The 16,592-nt window shown below is 39.6% G+C and overlaps 1 protein-coding gene across 1 annotated transcript in view; it reads right to left on the bottom strand.

The window, feature by feature from the left end:
• The window catches only part of grin2da (glutamate receptor, ionotropic, N-methyl D-aspartate 2D, a), a 148,784-nt gene that overhangs the window by 27,589 nt on the left and 104,603 nt on the right, over window positions 1-16,592 (bottom strand). Inside the window, exons 7-9 of the mRNA XM_053489590.1 lie at window positions 16,049-16,254; window positions 4,298-4,466; window positions 1,032-1,185 (exon numbers count right to left, since the gene is read on the bottom strand). Of these exons, the coding sequence (XP_053345565.1) occupies window positions 1,032-1,185; window positions 4,298-4,466; window positions 16,049-16,254 (529 nt within the window). The remainder of the gene's footprint in view (window positions 1-1,031; window positions 1,186-4,297; window positions 4,467-16,048; window positions 16,255-16,592) is intronic.

Raw genomic sequence — 16,592 nt, 5'->3', positions numbered from 1 at the left:
GTTAGCATTGTTGCCTTGCAGAATTTTTCTTAAACTCTCTAGACCTTCAGTAGGACTCCTGTTTTTGATGTTTTTGCATAAGTTATGTAAATTTCTATAGACATGCAATATGACACTGGGGAACATCTACTGTACTTTAAGATGCGTGTTTTATAGAATTTTTATTCAGTTTTATAGAACTCCACAGACATGCATAATGATTTTCTATGCTTCTGCATGAATATCCTAATTATGCTTAAACTTATAAAACTCTAATAGAGTTACAGTAGTAAAAGTCTATTGAGCTCACGCTAAGGCATAGTGAGTTAGTTCTGTTTTGAACTCTTACTGAGCAGAATGGTGGCTTAGTGGTTGGCACTGTCCAGTGTCTGGGTTCGACTCCCTGTGCTTGGTGGGTTTTCTCCAGGAAGGTTTCCTCCACAGTGCAAAGGCATGCAGAATATTTTAACGGGTGTTCTTAAATTGACCGTAGTGTGTGAATAAACAAATAGACGAGTGTGTGTATGTGTGTGCCCGTCGATGGATTGACAAGTTATCCAGGGGCGTTTATTATTTCAGTTTTACAATAATTGCACCTAGTGGTCACATATGAGAACTGCAACATGCACTAATGAAGATCCATAGGGAAAAGATCTACCCTGACTCATGCTCTCACTCATTCAAATGTTTTCACTGTAGGACTAGCACAAGGTTAATGACAGGGTTGCCAGATTTTTTTTTAAGTGCTAGTTCAAAAGGATCTTGTTTAACAGCAAATAATCAGAATTAAAACATATAACTCCCATTAAAATGACAAAATGTAAGTAAAGACAGCGTGTCTGTGATGCACAGAAGCATTACTGTAACAAGGTAGATTGCAAACACTGTGAGATAAAGAGGGGGATTATGGTGTGGGTAATGTCCACACATCACAAATATGTGTGAAATTTTGTGGATAGAAAATCAAATGTGTACTTATATGTGTACTAATCTGTATTTAGCTCTACATTTGAGAAGGCGCTGTAACAGAACCCGAGATCACAATGACTCACCCAAGAAAGCAGATGGAGAGACGGTGCCGTTGCTCCGAGAGACCATAACGCTGATGCCAGTCTCTACAAAGGGAACGGAGAATTCGACCACTTCTGACCTCTCTTCATTGATGGTTAGTGAGCCAATTGCCATGTCTGCTCGTTTGGAGACCACCTGGTAAGCAATACAATCGGCAATACAATCGACACATTATGAATCAGCACAGCACTTGTAAAGCTTGAAGATTGCGCTGTTTATGATGAATGTGAGATTATACCTGATGAAGGGAATAAAACAGATACCGTTGAAGAAGCATCTGAAAAATGTGAAGATTTTGACTTATTCTTAATTTTCGAAAAGAATAAAAAAAAAAAAACAGCATAGGGCATGCAACGGAGCCCAGGGACCTTGGAAAAGGATGTTCAAGCAGCTAAAAAGGAGGTGTGTACTTTACTGTACTGTACATCATCCAAAACCTCATTACCGCCCTCTTAAATATACCAACTACAAAAATATATTATATTATATATATTATAATGAAATAAATCACCTATCTGCATGACTCACCCTAACATGTCTGCGTACTGTAGATCATCCAGTTCTATGAATAATCTGGAAAAGAATAAACTGCTAACGAAGATGCTGGACTCGCCACTTCACACCTCCCTCCCATTCAATTTTAAATCACTTTAATGTATGGTTAGTTGTGTTTAATGTAAAATGCTCCAGCTAATTTCCGAGTCTTATGCTTTATTTATCTTTTTTTCATATACTGTCAAAACCTGAATACTTTCCACCAGTATTGAAAAAAAAAGGGTAATCCTTACTGTTCATTATTAGTTTAGTGTAAATGGTTAGTATTTCCCATGCTGCGCTGTACTCAGTACTGAATTGGATATCCGTCTGACTATGGTGTGCATTGAGCTGTTCATGTTTTTGTTACACTGGCTGTTGCTGGCATACGGATCCCTGGCACGTGTCTTAGCTCTGCTTTCACAGTTGGCACGATTGCTTCCTATCATGTCCGGATACGATCGCTCCCCCAGCCCACCGCCCCGCTTGCCAGCTTTCACATTATTAATGCTGTACTGTAATTGAGTACACTTGCGTATTTACACTCGCTTGGACAACTTGGTGGAACCACTAACAAACACAAAGAGAAGAAGAGTACAAAAAGGACAACCTTTTTGCTTTGCCTGATTTTATTGATATTTTGGGGAAAATCTCATAGGCAACCCTCTTGCCTGCCTTCCTACTTAGGCTGTATAGCTCAGGGGATGAAACTGATGAGTGCTCACAGAACACTCACAGAGATATCAGAGGAAACTGACGCAATCGATATTACTTTTACATTTCCCTTTACTGTAAATACCCTTTCCAGACAAACCATTCGCAACCGACTCCACCACTTTGGCTTGAATGCCAGACGACCATTGCAGGTGACTCCACTGACACCAAGACACCGCCGTGAACGTTTGCACTGGGCACAAGACCATGTGACCTGGACAATGCAGCAGTGGTCTACCGTCCTCTTCATCGATGAGTGTCGTCAGCGTTACTGGAGAAGGCGAGGTGAGCGATACGCAGAGGTCAACATAGTCCCCAGGGTTTGGTGGAGGAGGTGCAACAGTCTGGGCAGTCTGGGTATTGTACATGCCTCAGTCACTGCACGTTCTTACCTCAGAGAACCCATCGTCATCCCCCAATTCCGCCAGCACACCCCTAACTTTCTGTTCATGGATGATAATGCTCCACCACATCGTGGCAGAATTGTCACAGCTCGACTTCAGGAAGTTAAAGTGCCTCATATGGTATGGCCATCAATGTCCCCTTACCTGAACCCCATAGAGCACGTCTGGGACCAGTTGAAGCAGTGACTGGATGATCGTACCCCATCCCCACGTGACCTGGCAAAACTGCGTGTAGCACTTGTGGAAGAGTGGAACCCGCTACTGACATTGTCAATTTTTGTTATTTGGGGCTATCCCTGTTATTGTCTAAATTTTGGGGGTAATAAATATTAAACTAATGAAAATTGTGTTTTTTCTCATACATTATTAGTAATATCAAAGGCAACGTTTTTCCTTATTTCATTCAAATTCAGAGCAAATAGGAAAAGCACTCATGTACATAACATTATCCCTAACTTATTGTGAGTAGTGTATATTCAGTATGCTGTACCATGCTTTAAACCACCTTTTTAAGTGGATTCATGCACAGTACGCTGATCTCTTGCCTTGTAATATAAGCACATTGGTGCTCATATTTCAAAAATGTTTCCAAACTTTGGGGTACGTTTAATGGGATCCATGCCAAGGTCCATAGTGTGAAAGGCCCCTTTGAAAAAGTTGTTTGCCAAACTTTACTGTAAACTTGATTTGACCTTTTGTAGTCCCTTGCCTGTACAGTGGAACCTTTGGCATACAAATTTAATTCATTCTGGAGGCAAGTTGTTAAAGTTGCGAAAGTTCATATTGCAATACAAAATTTCCCATAAGAAATAATGTAAAAGCGGATAATCTAGCCAATCAAGTTTTACCAATAAAAAACAAGCGAAAAAAAAAATCATGTAGCTTTTGAACACATGCTGAAGGCAACTTTTGTATCTTGGGTTGACTATTTCGAAACAGCTTTCGCTAAAAACTGAAAACCATTCGTAAGCTTCATAAACTCGCAAAAGAGTGTTGAACGACTCCCAGATGTACGTGCAATTTACCGGCGTTCGGTTCGGTTTATTTGTTCGTATGCTAAAAAGGCCTTCTATGCTGAAGCAAAGCAAATTTCTACACGGGTTTTGTGGCAATTAATGGAGGTCGTTACTGTATGTGGCAATTAACTTCTTTTATGGGTGACAACAGTGTGGTACTACTTACTCACTCACTCATCGTCTATACCGCTTTATCTTGTATTCAGAGTTGCAGGGGGCCTGGAGCCTATCCCAGGAGACTTAGGGCATAAAGCGAGGTACACCCTGGTCAGGGTGCCAATCCATCGCAGGGCACACACACACTACGAGCAATTTGGGAGCAGCAATTAGCCCAATCTGGAGGTTTTTGGACTGTGGGAGGAAACCGGGGTACCCAGGGAGCACGGGTACCCCGGTTGCATGCAAACTCTATGCACACAGAGACCGGAACAGAGCCTGGCCTGTCCCTAGAGATGCAAGGCTAACCACTACACCACTGTGCTGCCAATTCCAATTCTTAAGGTAAAAATTCCACTGTATAGACACCCCAAGTAGTCTAATTATTCACCCTCAAAAAGATTCTAATAAAAAGGCCCTTACCTCACCAACCATCCCGTTCCACTGTCCGTCTATGTTCTTCCCATGCCTGCCATTTGTCACCAGGTAGAGGTCATAGGTGAAACCCACAATTTTGGCCAGCCGCTTGAGGACATCAATGCAGAAACCTTTGCAGCAATGCTTCATGGAGTGTATGCCTTCCAACATCACACTGTAATTAAAAAAAAGAATAATTGAGAAGAGTTTTTGTTCAAAGTATGGGGTGGTCCAGAAATTATAGGGGGGTGGGGGGTAGTGCTACCAAAATCGCATCCAAAATTTTATTTCATAGTAAATAGTAAATTTACATTACTTTTATGTTTCCCTTTACTGTAAATACCCTTTAGGAATGCCTTGAAGTATCCTTTAGCCTTAAGAATGTATTAAAGCAATTCTTATACTAAGATGTGGATGGAGATCTTTGGCACACTCTGTCGAGTCAAAAAAAAAAAGTTTTGAGAGGAAGGGACGTAAAAAAAACAAACAGAAAATATTTCCACCACAAATAATATGTGCATCATGTCCGGCACAGTAAACTTAAATTACTGATGTCTAAGCTGTGGAAGAAGTGAAAAAGGAAGTTGAGACTAAGCAGGAGGCATCTTGCATACAAATATCAAGATCAAAAAAGTGGAAAGACCATGTCTGTTTTTAGACACTACAAAAAAAAAAAAAAAAAAAGAAAGAAACACTTCCTGGCACATACTGTAGACTTTACAGATCGACTCCCATACAGGTATAGTTTAAATTAGTTATCAGTCTTATAGTATGTATAAAAACATCATAAAAATCATTTGATCATAGCTGGTCCTAAAAAAAAAGTCCCACCACAGCAGTTCACTTGGGCTAGGGTATGGACTTTGACTAGGCCACTCCAAATCCTTGATTCTTTTATTTTTTTAAGACATTCTGATGTAGATTAACTGGTGTGGCTCAGATCAGTATTCTGTTGCATGACCCAATTTTGACCGAGCTTTAGCTGTCGCACAGATGGCCTCACATTTGCCTCTAGAATACTCGGGTATAAAGAGGAGTTCATGATCGACTCGATGACTTCAAGGTGCCCAAGTGCTGTGGCCTTCAATACAAGTCCAAATCATCATCCCTCTGCTGCCGTGCTTGACAGTGGGTATGGGGCGTTTCTCCTAAAATACTGTAGTTCTGGGCATTAGGGCCAAACAACTCCACTTTGTTCCCATCAGAAGAGGCTTTCTCCTGGAAACCCTTCCGAACAGACTGTACTTGTTGTGCTGTCAGGACTTTAACATTTAACTTGCTCAGTGAGGTTTATAGGTTCTCTCTTTTTTGTTGTTGTTGTTCATATATTTTTGTATTTCTCTGAGCATTGCATGGTCTGATCCTAGTGTGAATCTGCTGGGATGTTCACTCCTGAGATGATGTTTTGAATGATTTTCCACTTGTGAAGAATCTTTCCTACTGGAGATCGTTGAACTCCAAACTGTTTGAAAGTGGTTGTCTAACCTTTTTCTGAATGATGTGCAGCAACGATTGCTTTTCTAAGTCTGTTGTCTTTCCCTCTTGGCATTGTATACTGTACACACACATCTAATTGCGAACCTGCACAATCACAACCTGCTACTGATCAATTAATCAAGGGTTAAAGATGAGCAGCACCTGGATGCAACTTACCCTCTTAACCCTCCTGTAAAAGCAATAAGGTGGTACTTAGTCTTGTCCATGGTTTTTTTTTTTGTTGTTGTTGTTGTTTTTTGCTTTTTGGCTTCATTTTTGTTAAATAAATAATGACATTATGAAAAATCGTATATGTTGTTGGTCTGGGGTTGTATTTGTCTATGATAAGATGATTTTTATACAAATTTTACACAAATACAGAAAAAAACTGCATATTATCAGATTTTTTGAAAACATTTTTGTTTTGTGCATTTATATCATAGCAACAAAGAGACAAAAAATGTTTTAAGTGCTGTAATTATTGGTTCAAATTTATTTTACAATAGAATTTATATTTTTATAATATACCTTGGTGGCTGTAATCTAGTTAGAAAACAGGTATACATTCAATTTACTAGCAAATAGCGTAAGCCAGCTTGATGAAATAATTTTTAATCACTTGTTCTCACCACTGGTTGCCCATCTTACTACACTTATACTTATTAATTATTAATGTTTACAATAACATTACAAGAGTAAACTTGACTCTTACAATATTTGCATTTCCAAGAAATTCCACGGTTCTTCTCAAGAGGTTTAATCACACAATTAAGTGAACTATTTCGAAGACATCTGTCTGAATTATCCAGCTTCCATCTGTTCACATTGGTTCAAATGCTTTATTCTTTACTTTTTTTTTTTTTAGCTTGTAAAATGGATTCATTTCTGCCTTCCTCACAGGCATCCCATCATTGAGAAGGAAGTGTTGCCACTTTACAGCTCCAGGGTCATCAGCAGACTCATGGGACTCATTCCAATGATTGCCTTTTTCTTTTTTTCTTTTTTTAAACTGAGTCATTCAGACACCAAACACCTGAGCTATGTAAGACCAGCCAAAATAAATGAAATAATTAAATAATGGTAAAAAAAAAAAAAACTTCCTAAACTAAACAACCTAAAAAAAATGAACAACATCCAAGACCAGCAATGTTCTAGAGTTTACAGCCATGCATTAAAATTTCATTTGTTTTAATACGTTATGTTGCACAGATATACTAGTACAGTATGTATGTTTTACTGTATATACTGTAGACACTATAAACTGTAAGATACTATGGAGTTTTTTATGATTATTTGTAAATAGATCATTTATTTATATAAGATCAACTTCATTTAATGAGATTTCTGTAAGAGTCTTTGTTCATGCATAACACACACCTGCTTCTTGGGTCTTGATTTTCTGTCCTTGCTGATGCTTTCCCAGTTTTCTTAGCCTTATCTATATGATCTAGCACACATTCTCTTGCATGTGCACAATGAGCCAGTTGTTTTCAGTATTTTCATTTAGGCTCTGGAATGCCCAGGCTTTCTTCATGCATGCAATAAACCATCTGTTTTGATTATAACCTTGATCTTGGTGTCCTGATACTTCAGTCATTCAGTTATTCTGTAATTATTTCAGACACCTGTTAATACCCGAGGCAGAAATCAAATCTAGGACCTGTATAAACTCACCTAAAGGATTATTAAGAACACCATACTAATACGGTGTTTGACCCCCTTTCGCCTTAAGAACTGCCTTAATTCTATGTGTCATTGATTTAACAAGGTGCTGAAAGCATTCTTTAGAAATGTTGGCCCATATTGATAGGATAGCATCTTGCAGTTGATGGAGATTTGTGGGATGCACATCCAGGGCACGAAGCTCCCGTTCCACCACATCCCAAAGATGCTCTATTGGGTTGAGATCTGGTGACTGTGGGGGCCATTTTAGTACAGTGAACTCATTGTCATGTTCAAGAAACCAATTTGAAATGATTCGAGCTTTGTGGCATGGTGCATTATCCTGCTTGAAGTAGCCATCAGAGGATGGGTACATGGTGGTCATAAAGGGATGGACATGGTCAGAAACAATGCTCAGGTAGCCCCTGGCATTTAAACGATGCCCAATTGGCCCTAAGGGGCCTAAAGTGTGCCAAGAAAACATCCCCCACACCATTACACCACCACCAGCAGCCTGCACAGTGGTAACAAGGCATGATGGATCCATGTTCTCATTCTGTTTACGCCAAATTCTGTCTCTACCATTTGAATGTCTCAACAGAAATCGAGACTCATCAGACCAGGCAACCAAATCGTAGCCTCTTTTTCCTATTTGTAGTGGAGATGAGTGGTACCTGGTGGGGTCTTCTGCTGTTGTAGCCCATCCGCCTCAAGGTTGTGCGTGTTGTGGCTTCACAAATGCTTTGCTGCATACCTCGGTTGTAACGAGTGGTTATTTCAGTCAAAGTTGCTCTTCTATCAGCTTGAATCAGTCGGCCCATTCTCCTCTGACCTCTAGCATCAACAAGGCATTTTCGCCCACAGGACTGCCGCATACTGGATGTTTTTCCCTTTTTACACCATTCTTTGTGTTGTGCGTGAAAATCCCAGTAACTGAGCAGATTGTGAAATACTCAGACCGGCCCGTCTGGCACCAACAACCATGCCACACTTAAAATTGCTTAAATCACCTTTCTTTCCCATTCTGACATTCAGTTTTGAGTTCAGGAGGTTGTCTTGACCAGGACCACACCCCTAAATGCATTGAAGCAACTGCCATGTGATTGGTTGATTAGATAAATGCATAATGAGAAATTGAACAGGTGTTCCTAATTATCATTTAGGTGAGTGTATATACTACTTGATCTGATCCAATGCCCATGTTCCAGTAGTCCAGACAAAGATGTGTTAGCTTGTCTAATCAAGTAGTTAATCTTAGAGAACCTGCAAGTTGACAGAACCTATTCGATGGTACTGTATGATAAGACTTCAACTGATAATTAAACGATCTTAGAATAAGTTAGCACAATTTTATACTTTATGGCAACAAGCAATCATGAGCGTAAAGGTGCTGGAAAGTCTTCTTAGCCAGATTGTAAAGCATCCATGCCTTTTGCTAATAATCTTAGCCTTTAAAAGGCAGCTAGGACAAATGGTGAAATAGACTACATTGATTTTTTGTTTTGCATTAAAGTTAAAACCTTTAAAGAAGTGTTGCAGGTGTTCAGGCAGTGGCCATACTGTAATTTGGCCACTAACCTGGATAGACTTGGTGCTGCATAATCCCTCTTCAAGCCAAGAACCATCATTTGCTAACTTAAAGAAGCTGAATCCATTGCATGAAAAGCTTAACAAAAAGTCAACCACATGGTTCTCAGATTTATCATCCTCCAACGATGATTCAAACGACCCTGGCATAGATCCTGGAGCCATTGGGGTAAACCAGATGGTGATTAAAGAGGCAAAGGCAGAAAAGGATGAGAAGGCAAAAGTAACAATAAAATATCAGTCACTGAGTCGGGAGCAAGTAGATTGCCTGGCAATGATTTTAAACATCCCAGAGAAATGGGTATGAGCCCATTTCTGACTCATGTAACTCCTGAAGAGATTGGCAACTGTCTTGAATGCTTTCCACTTGTGAAGAATCTTTCTCACTGCAGAACGTTGAATTGTTTGGAACAGGTTTTATACACCTTTCCAGATTTATTTGCAGCAACAGTTGCTTGCTCTAAGACTATTGCTTATGTCTTACCTCTTGGCATTATGTTAAGACACCACTCAATGCTCCAGTCTGGAATAATCATGAGCTGATGACCACCTTTTAGGAGACTTAGGGCACAAGGTGGGGTACATCTGAATGGGGTGCCAGTCCATCACAGTGCACACACTTACTTATACTGCTCATTCACACACTATTAGCCTAATCCGCATGTCTTTGGACTTTGGGAGGAAACCCGAGCACCCGGACGAAACCCACCAAACATGGAGAGAGCATGCAAACTCCATGCACACAGACCCGAGATGGGAATCGAACCCGGACCCTAGAGGTGCAAGGCATCAGTGCTAACCTGTTTAAAACTTACCCTCCTAAATGCTGTGGAAGCAGTAAGGGTTTTTTGTATTGCCCACTGTTTTTTTTCCTCTGTTTTCCATTTTTGTGAAATAAATAACAGCATAAAAAAAGGTTTAATGTTGTTGTTTGTCTAAGGAAGACCCAAGATGATCAGATGATTTCATTTTATTTTATGGCTAAAAACACCTAGAGTTATAAAAGAGGACACTACTTTTTAAACATGACTGTAGTGTATTATATATTTTTTTGTGAATTAGTGTCGCCTTGAACCTTCAGGGTCTGGGTTCGATTCCCGCCTTGGATCCGTTTTTGTTTCCACAGTCTAAAAACATGCAGATTAGGCTGAAGGGCATTCCCAAAAGGCCTGTAGTGTGTGAATGAGCATGTGAGAGTGTGTACAGAATATGTGTGTGCCATGCAATGGATTGGCACCCGATCCAGGGTGTACCGATAAAACAGCATAAAAGGTGAGTGAATGAGTGACTGCTGATATTATCTTGTAAAGACAAGCCTGGAGTCTTTATATTCAGAAAAAAAAAGTTATTTTGTCTCCTCCTGTTAAGTCTAACACCTACTCTACATTTAATACACCTTTAGTATTTTATGCTTGCTACACGGGCTAGATGGATAAATTATTTTCCACATTTTAGGATTATGTAAATAGTTAATCACCTGACCAGTGGTTACGGTACTGTATGTAGGATAGTCTAAGGACGTTTAAGCTTTGTTTAAATGAATTGCGCACTCCTGACAATGCCATTTTACACTAGATGAAAGTATGCATACACTAATGTACTGTAGGAGGGAGCATAAAAAATTTATGTTTTATAATCAGAAAGTCAGATTTGTGTAGCTATGGAAATGTAGTACCCTTGTTTGCACTTTTCATTTTGAAACCTTACGGAAATTGAAAGACTTAATGTATGCGTATTAGCTCACATTGACCATTTTTGTCATATTTGACTTGCTACTGTAAAACATAAATCAATTAAATCTAGTTTGAATTACGTTCTTAAATTATTTAAAAAGAGTCGGAAATTTCGCAGATGCAGTGGGACTTTAAAACCCATTTCGGTGTAAAAAATGCATGTGCTCTACTGCATACAAAGACCCTCCTTAGCACAGAGACGGTAATAAGACGCGTCCTGACTTCAAGCACAGACTTCCAAGTCTTGATCAATATCTTACAACCCAGTTTCATGGATGTCACTATTCGTTTTTAGATAAACCAAAAGCTTTCATGAAGCATCTTCAAGTGAAACACATTCTTCTATTATATTTTGGAGACATACTGTCAAAAAAGTACTTTTTTTTTTTTTTTTTTTTTACATATATATATACTGTTTCAGTACTACTGTATATAGCAATATATAGAAATCTCTAATCCAGGCATCCATCACAAGATGGGTCCTTTTACTTGTGACCATCAGCCCACAGGTAAAAATCGTGGAATCGGCAGATTAGCTGGCGGCAGGCGTCTTCCATTAATACAGTTTGACCGACTGGTGTTAGCACTGTCGCCTTGCACCTCCAGTGTCCGGGTTCGATTCCTGGCCAGATTTCCGTCTTTGTGTGCATGCAGTTTGCATGCTCTCCCTGTGTTTGGTGGGTTTCCTCCCACAGTCCAAAGACATGCAGATTAGGCTAATTGGTGTTTCTAACTTGCCCATGGTGTGTGAATGAGTGTATGTGTGTACCCTATAATGGATTGGCACCCTGCTTCGTGCCCTAAGTCTCCTGGGATAGGCTCCAGGCCCCCCATCTCCTGGGATAGGCTCTAGGCTCCAGGCCCGCCCCGTCAGTCACTCACTCACTCACTCACTCACTGAGTGAGTGAGTGAGTGAGTGACTGACGTTACGCGTGATATCTGTCATCAGCTGTTTTTAAGCGCCAACGCCAATTTTATGTTTTGAAAGTGTTGCCCCCTGTTGGCTAACATAGGTTAACAGTCTCATCTTTATCTGTCTGTTCTACTTCACTCTATCGACTGTCAGCCAAAAACGAGCGTGACGGGCATCATACTGTATTGAATAAGGAAAAAAAAAAGATTCCATGGCCACACGACCAGATAAATATAAAGTACCGCTTTATTCATTCGTGAATTAGCGAATGGGTGTTTCCATGCACATAAAGTTTTGGGACACCCGGGACGATCCCAAACTCATTCCTTCATTCTTCTTCTAGTTCTTTTGTTGTACAGTATGCGAGACAGGGTGCCGTGGTCAAAGTCCACAAAAGAACTGAGAATAAAAGTGGTCATTTTTGTAGTGATTTGCAATACACCTACAGGCTGAAAATTGAGCATTTATATCTGTATGTAAGTTGTTTATGATCGTCACTCTGTAGGCGATCTGCAGACCATCAGTTGCTATTTATCTCTCAATGTCTCAAGCCTGTTCACCCGTCGATCGTTAGTACAGTATCTCTATAGATCGGCCAAATGACGGATTTTTATAATCGTGTGTGGTTTTGAAAATTTTCCTTTAGTTATTAAAACATTTGAAAACTTTTGTCAGCGATCATCTGTTTGAATTTTAGATGTATTTCTTTATGTTTTTCAAAAGATAAGATGATGCAAGTGCATCGGTAGTTGTCAGATTATAGTCTATTATGAATTCACTTTCTGGCCAAACAAAAATTATACTGTAAATCAAACAAGCTAATATTTTCTTGGATCATCTTTTGCTTTGACTACGACCACGGCATCATTTCAATAAACCTATACAATGTCACAACTTTAGTTTCTGTCCAGAGGCACATTCATTCCTCTCTAAGATCTTGTATTAATGATGGGAAAGTTAGAAAGCCTCCTCCAGCAGGAAACCCTAAAGATTCTCGGTGGGTTAAGGTCTGCACTCTATGGTGGCCAATACATGTGTGAAGATCTCATGTCTCATGTTCTCTGAACCACTTATTCACCATTTGAGCCGATAAATCCTGACATCTCTATCTTCCAATATATGTGCCATCAGGGAAAAACAAAACCGTTCAATCAGTTTATTCAGGTCGTCAGCTGGCCTCATTTTTAAGGCACATACTGTGATATTCCTGAACCTAGACCTGACCAACAGAAGCAAGCACAGATCATAACACTGCCCCCTTAAGCTCACAGTACCCTAGGCACTAGGCATGATGGATGCATCACTTCATTCGCCTTTCTTCTTACCCTGATGCACCCATCACTCTGGAACAGGGTAAATCTAGACACATCAGATCATGCTCCACACTCCATTTTTCATGCTCACTAGCAAATTGAAGTTTTTTTTTTTTTTTTGTAGAATTGCCTTACTGTGGTTTTCTTATGACTTCACAGCTCTACATTAAGGCTACTACAACCACTCAGTCAGCACGGTCGGAGACTATCATGTGTTTCCTCCGAAGCACATGACGCCAGCCGACTGAACCTTTTCGAACTGCTCGGTCAAGCACAAGTTGGGAGCGGCGTAACACACTCGGAGGACAGTGATATCCACTCCTTTCGCTTGCGTGAGCTCACAAACGCCCCTGATCGGCTGTAAAGTCATGATTAATGTGAGAGCACTAAGTACCTCTCATTCTTTACCTCTGAGAGAGCTCGGCCAATCAGCTCTCTCTAGACCCAGGCTGCGGGAGGTTACAGCATCACCCAGGAATTAAATTTGCTATCTCCGAATGATAAGCTGAGCACTTTACCACTGCGCCACTCAGAGGCCCCACTACATCAGTTTTGCTTAAGTACAGTGGGACTTCAGCATACGAACTTAAGAATTAAATTTTTTTTAATTAAAAACTGAAATTTCGCAAGAAATTTAACTTAAATTAAAAGTAAGGTTTAATGTCTATTTATTTCATATTTTACTTAATTTGCATGTCTTTACTAAATATTTTAATTGTTTTTATATGCAAAATTATTATACTGTTGGAAATTGGTAACATTGGTAATGTTTTTGGGTAGATGGAACAGATTACCTGCTTTTACATTATTTCCTATTGGAAAAAGCGTTTTGCAATACAAAATTTCGCCATGTTGTACCATGTTGCCAGGTGAATCATAATTGAAAGACTCTTAACTGTTTGCTGATGGTGGATGGATCCAGATGGTGTTTTTTTGTTGTTTTGGCTGGGCAGTGTATTTATAAGCACAAAATTTCCACAAAATAAATAGATTTTTAATTTTCTCAGCTGCGCCAGATTTCAATCACAGAGACACCCGATGTGTTTCCCGAGACCACCACACTATTAATGTTATGTACTCGAGTGTACTGAGTATTCTTTAGTTAATTAAAATATGTTGATACATGAGTCCTTTTTCTTAGGTAAACGCACTGTTCGTGGGGGATGCGGTGCATCACACACTTCTGATTTATCTTCCTCATTGACCTTCTACACGGTTATTTTATAATATCTCTCTAATGTACTGAAGTAGTGTGCTATCTGTATATTTAACCCTTTCAAATAAAAAAAAATGCGGGCACTTGTATCCAGTTCTCCATGTTTACTAAACTGCGACTAAATTATTGATATGAAATCCACTCACAGATGAAACAGAAATATATTTGCTGTACTCGCTGTCAGACAGCTGGTGATTGCTGCCATTATAATAGATATAACAGCTGATTGTATATCGCTGCACTACCATAACTACACCTCCTGCTTCATTCAGATTCAACCCTCTTATTTAGATTTATTCTACTCTGTGCCACATTACCACCTGCACCGCTGGTCGTAAAAAGATAAAAATATCTACACTTTGCCTTGTTTGTTTTGTGCTTAAACTATGATCACAAAAATATTTACACATGTAATTTGAGCAAAATGGGTGTATGCAAGATCATCACTTGTATACAAATGTATACAAAATAATGAATATAAAAGCAAAAAAAAATATATATATATATATAAATTTGACATTAAATTACAGACATTTTTATTTCAAAATGAATATATTTCCACAATATGCGGCAAATTTCCATAGCAAACTGTGACTGATAAGTTAACATTTAAACCTTGGGTTTGGGTTCCACTAGAGCCTAGGTATCTAGCTTGCTGGGACATGGGAAATGTGGTGGCTTTGATTGCTTTCTACAGCGGTCAGTACAGGTAGTCCCTGACTTATGAACGAGTTCCGTTCCAGGAGCACGTTCGTAAGTTGGATTTGTTCTTAAGTCCGACAATGTAAGTCTTACATGCCTTTGACAAGAATATACAATGTAAATAAAACCAATCCACTTGACTAAATCTCTGTCATCTTTCCCCACACTGCCATCATGTGGCTGTAACCGCTCCTAACGAAATGAATCACAAAATTAATCAAAATTAAACTTTTAATAATCATCTGTAAATAGCCATAGGAAGTGCTGGGAAAGCACAGAGTATAAGCTTGCCCACGATCACTTGACTGCTGCTTAATTAGAAGATCAGGTCCATCTGGTCCAAGCTCTTTAACTTTTTTTTTCTTCTTCTGATCGCCTTGCGAAGGGGTATTTTAGCAAAGAAATTACAGAATTTTCTCATATTTAGCTGGCTTCAACATCAATCACTATTCTATACATTATCTAACAATCTGCTGACCGTTAATTAGACTCGTTGAAGATGGTTAAATCACATGAGCGCAAATATTTAAAAACAATATTGATTCGCTAAGAACAAAAATGGGAGGGTGCGAGCCGCACAGCACAGTTCTGTGATTTGTGCTGCATTTGTTTCTCTGCTGGATCGTACCAGACAGACTGGCCTTTGGTCCCCGCGGGCATGGGTGAGCCTTAGTTGTCCACAATCATCAGTTTGCTGGTGTAAACTTGGTGATCAATGTTGCTCAGTTCACCGGTCAGTGGTGTTAATGTTACGGCTGATTGGTGTATAATGTATGATCAATTTCAGGTGAACATGACTATTTTTTTCTTTACGTAATCACAAATTTCATTTTCATCTAGGACCGGTAGATCATGTATGGCAGGATAAATCTGGAAGACATTTTATCAGTCACCAGAGGTTACCATGAAATCCCCCATTATTCTCTTTGTGTCTCTTTGAGGCTTATGATTTAACGAATCTCATTAATTTCCCTTGACATAAAGGTCTGCAGGGGGGAAATTCTTTTAAATTTATAACAAGAGCATTTGCCTTGATTTTTCTACTACTAAATGTAATAAAAACATTTACCATTTTCAGCATTGTTCCTCTTTTTTTAGTAATAATACAATAATATTCATATAAACAGAAGCTAGAGGTTAAAGAATTCTCTGACCTGGTGTTGAGGGGTAGACGGCACGGCACAGAGTCACGGATGCATGAGCCAGTTCCAGGGTCAGCGGGCTCCACGATGACAAAGGGCCTCTCCTCCAGAGTGACCACGCGCAGGTGTTGGCTGTCATCGAGCGGTTTGAGGAATGGGCCGTAACGCGACCAGGGCGGGTAGCGCAGTCGCAGCACGCCGTTCTCCCACCAGCCCACCTACATTAGTGCCAAATGTTTCTTGTACAGTATTAAATCTCTCTTAGTCAAGCTATTAGTGATAATGCTTATAACTGTGGAGGTAAACAATCACAGCAACTAGTCGGATGGTTTGAGACTCGTGGCGTGTTCATTTCGTTATTTCCTGTTATGATGCGGGCCAAATTTTACCTTAAACATTCTCAGTTGTTTGAATTAAACTAATAACTGATTTATAAAAATGGAGGAGTAAATGAATGACTAAAAGAGAAATGACTGGATGGATTGATCCATGGATGGACAGATGGATGGACAGATGGATGGATGGATGGATGGATGGATGGATAGATGGATGATAC

This window comes from Clarias gariepinus, chromosome 28 (assembly GCF_024256425.1).
Source record: "Clarias gariepinus isolate MV-2021 ecotype Netherlands chromosome 28, CGAR_prim_01v2, whole genome shotgun sequence".
In the NCBI taxonomy this organism is placed as follows: Eukaryota; Metazoa; Chordata; class Actinopteri; order Siluriformes; family Clariidae; genus Clarias; species Clarias gariepinus.
This window is presented reverse-complemented; position numbering and strand designations above follow the sequence as displayed.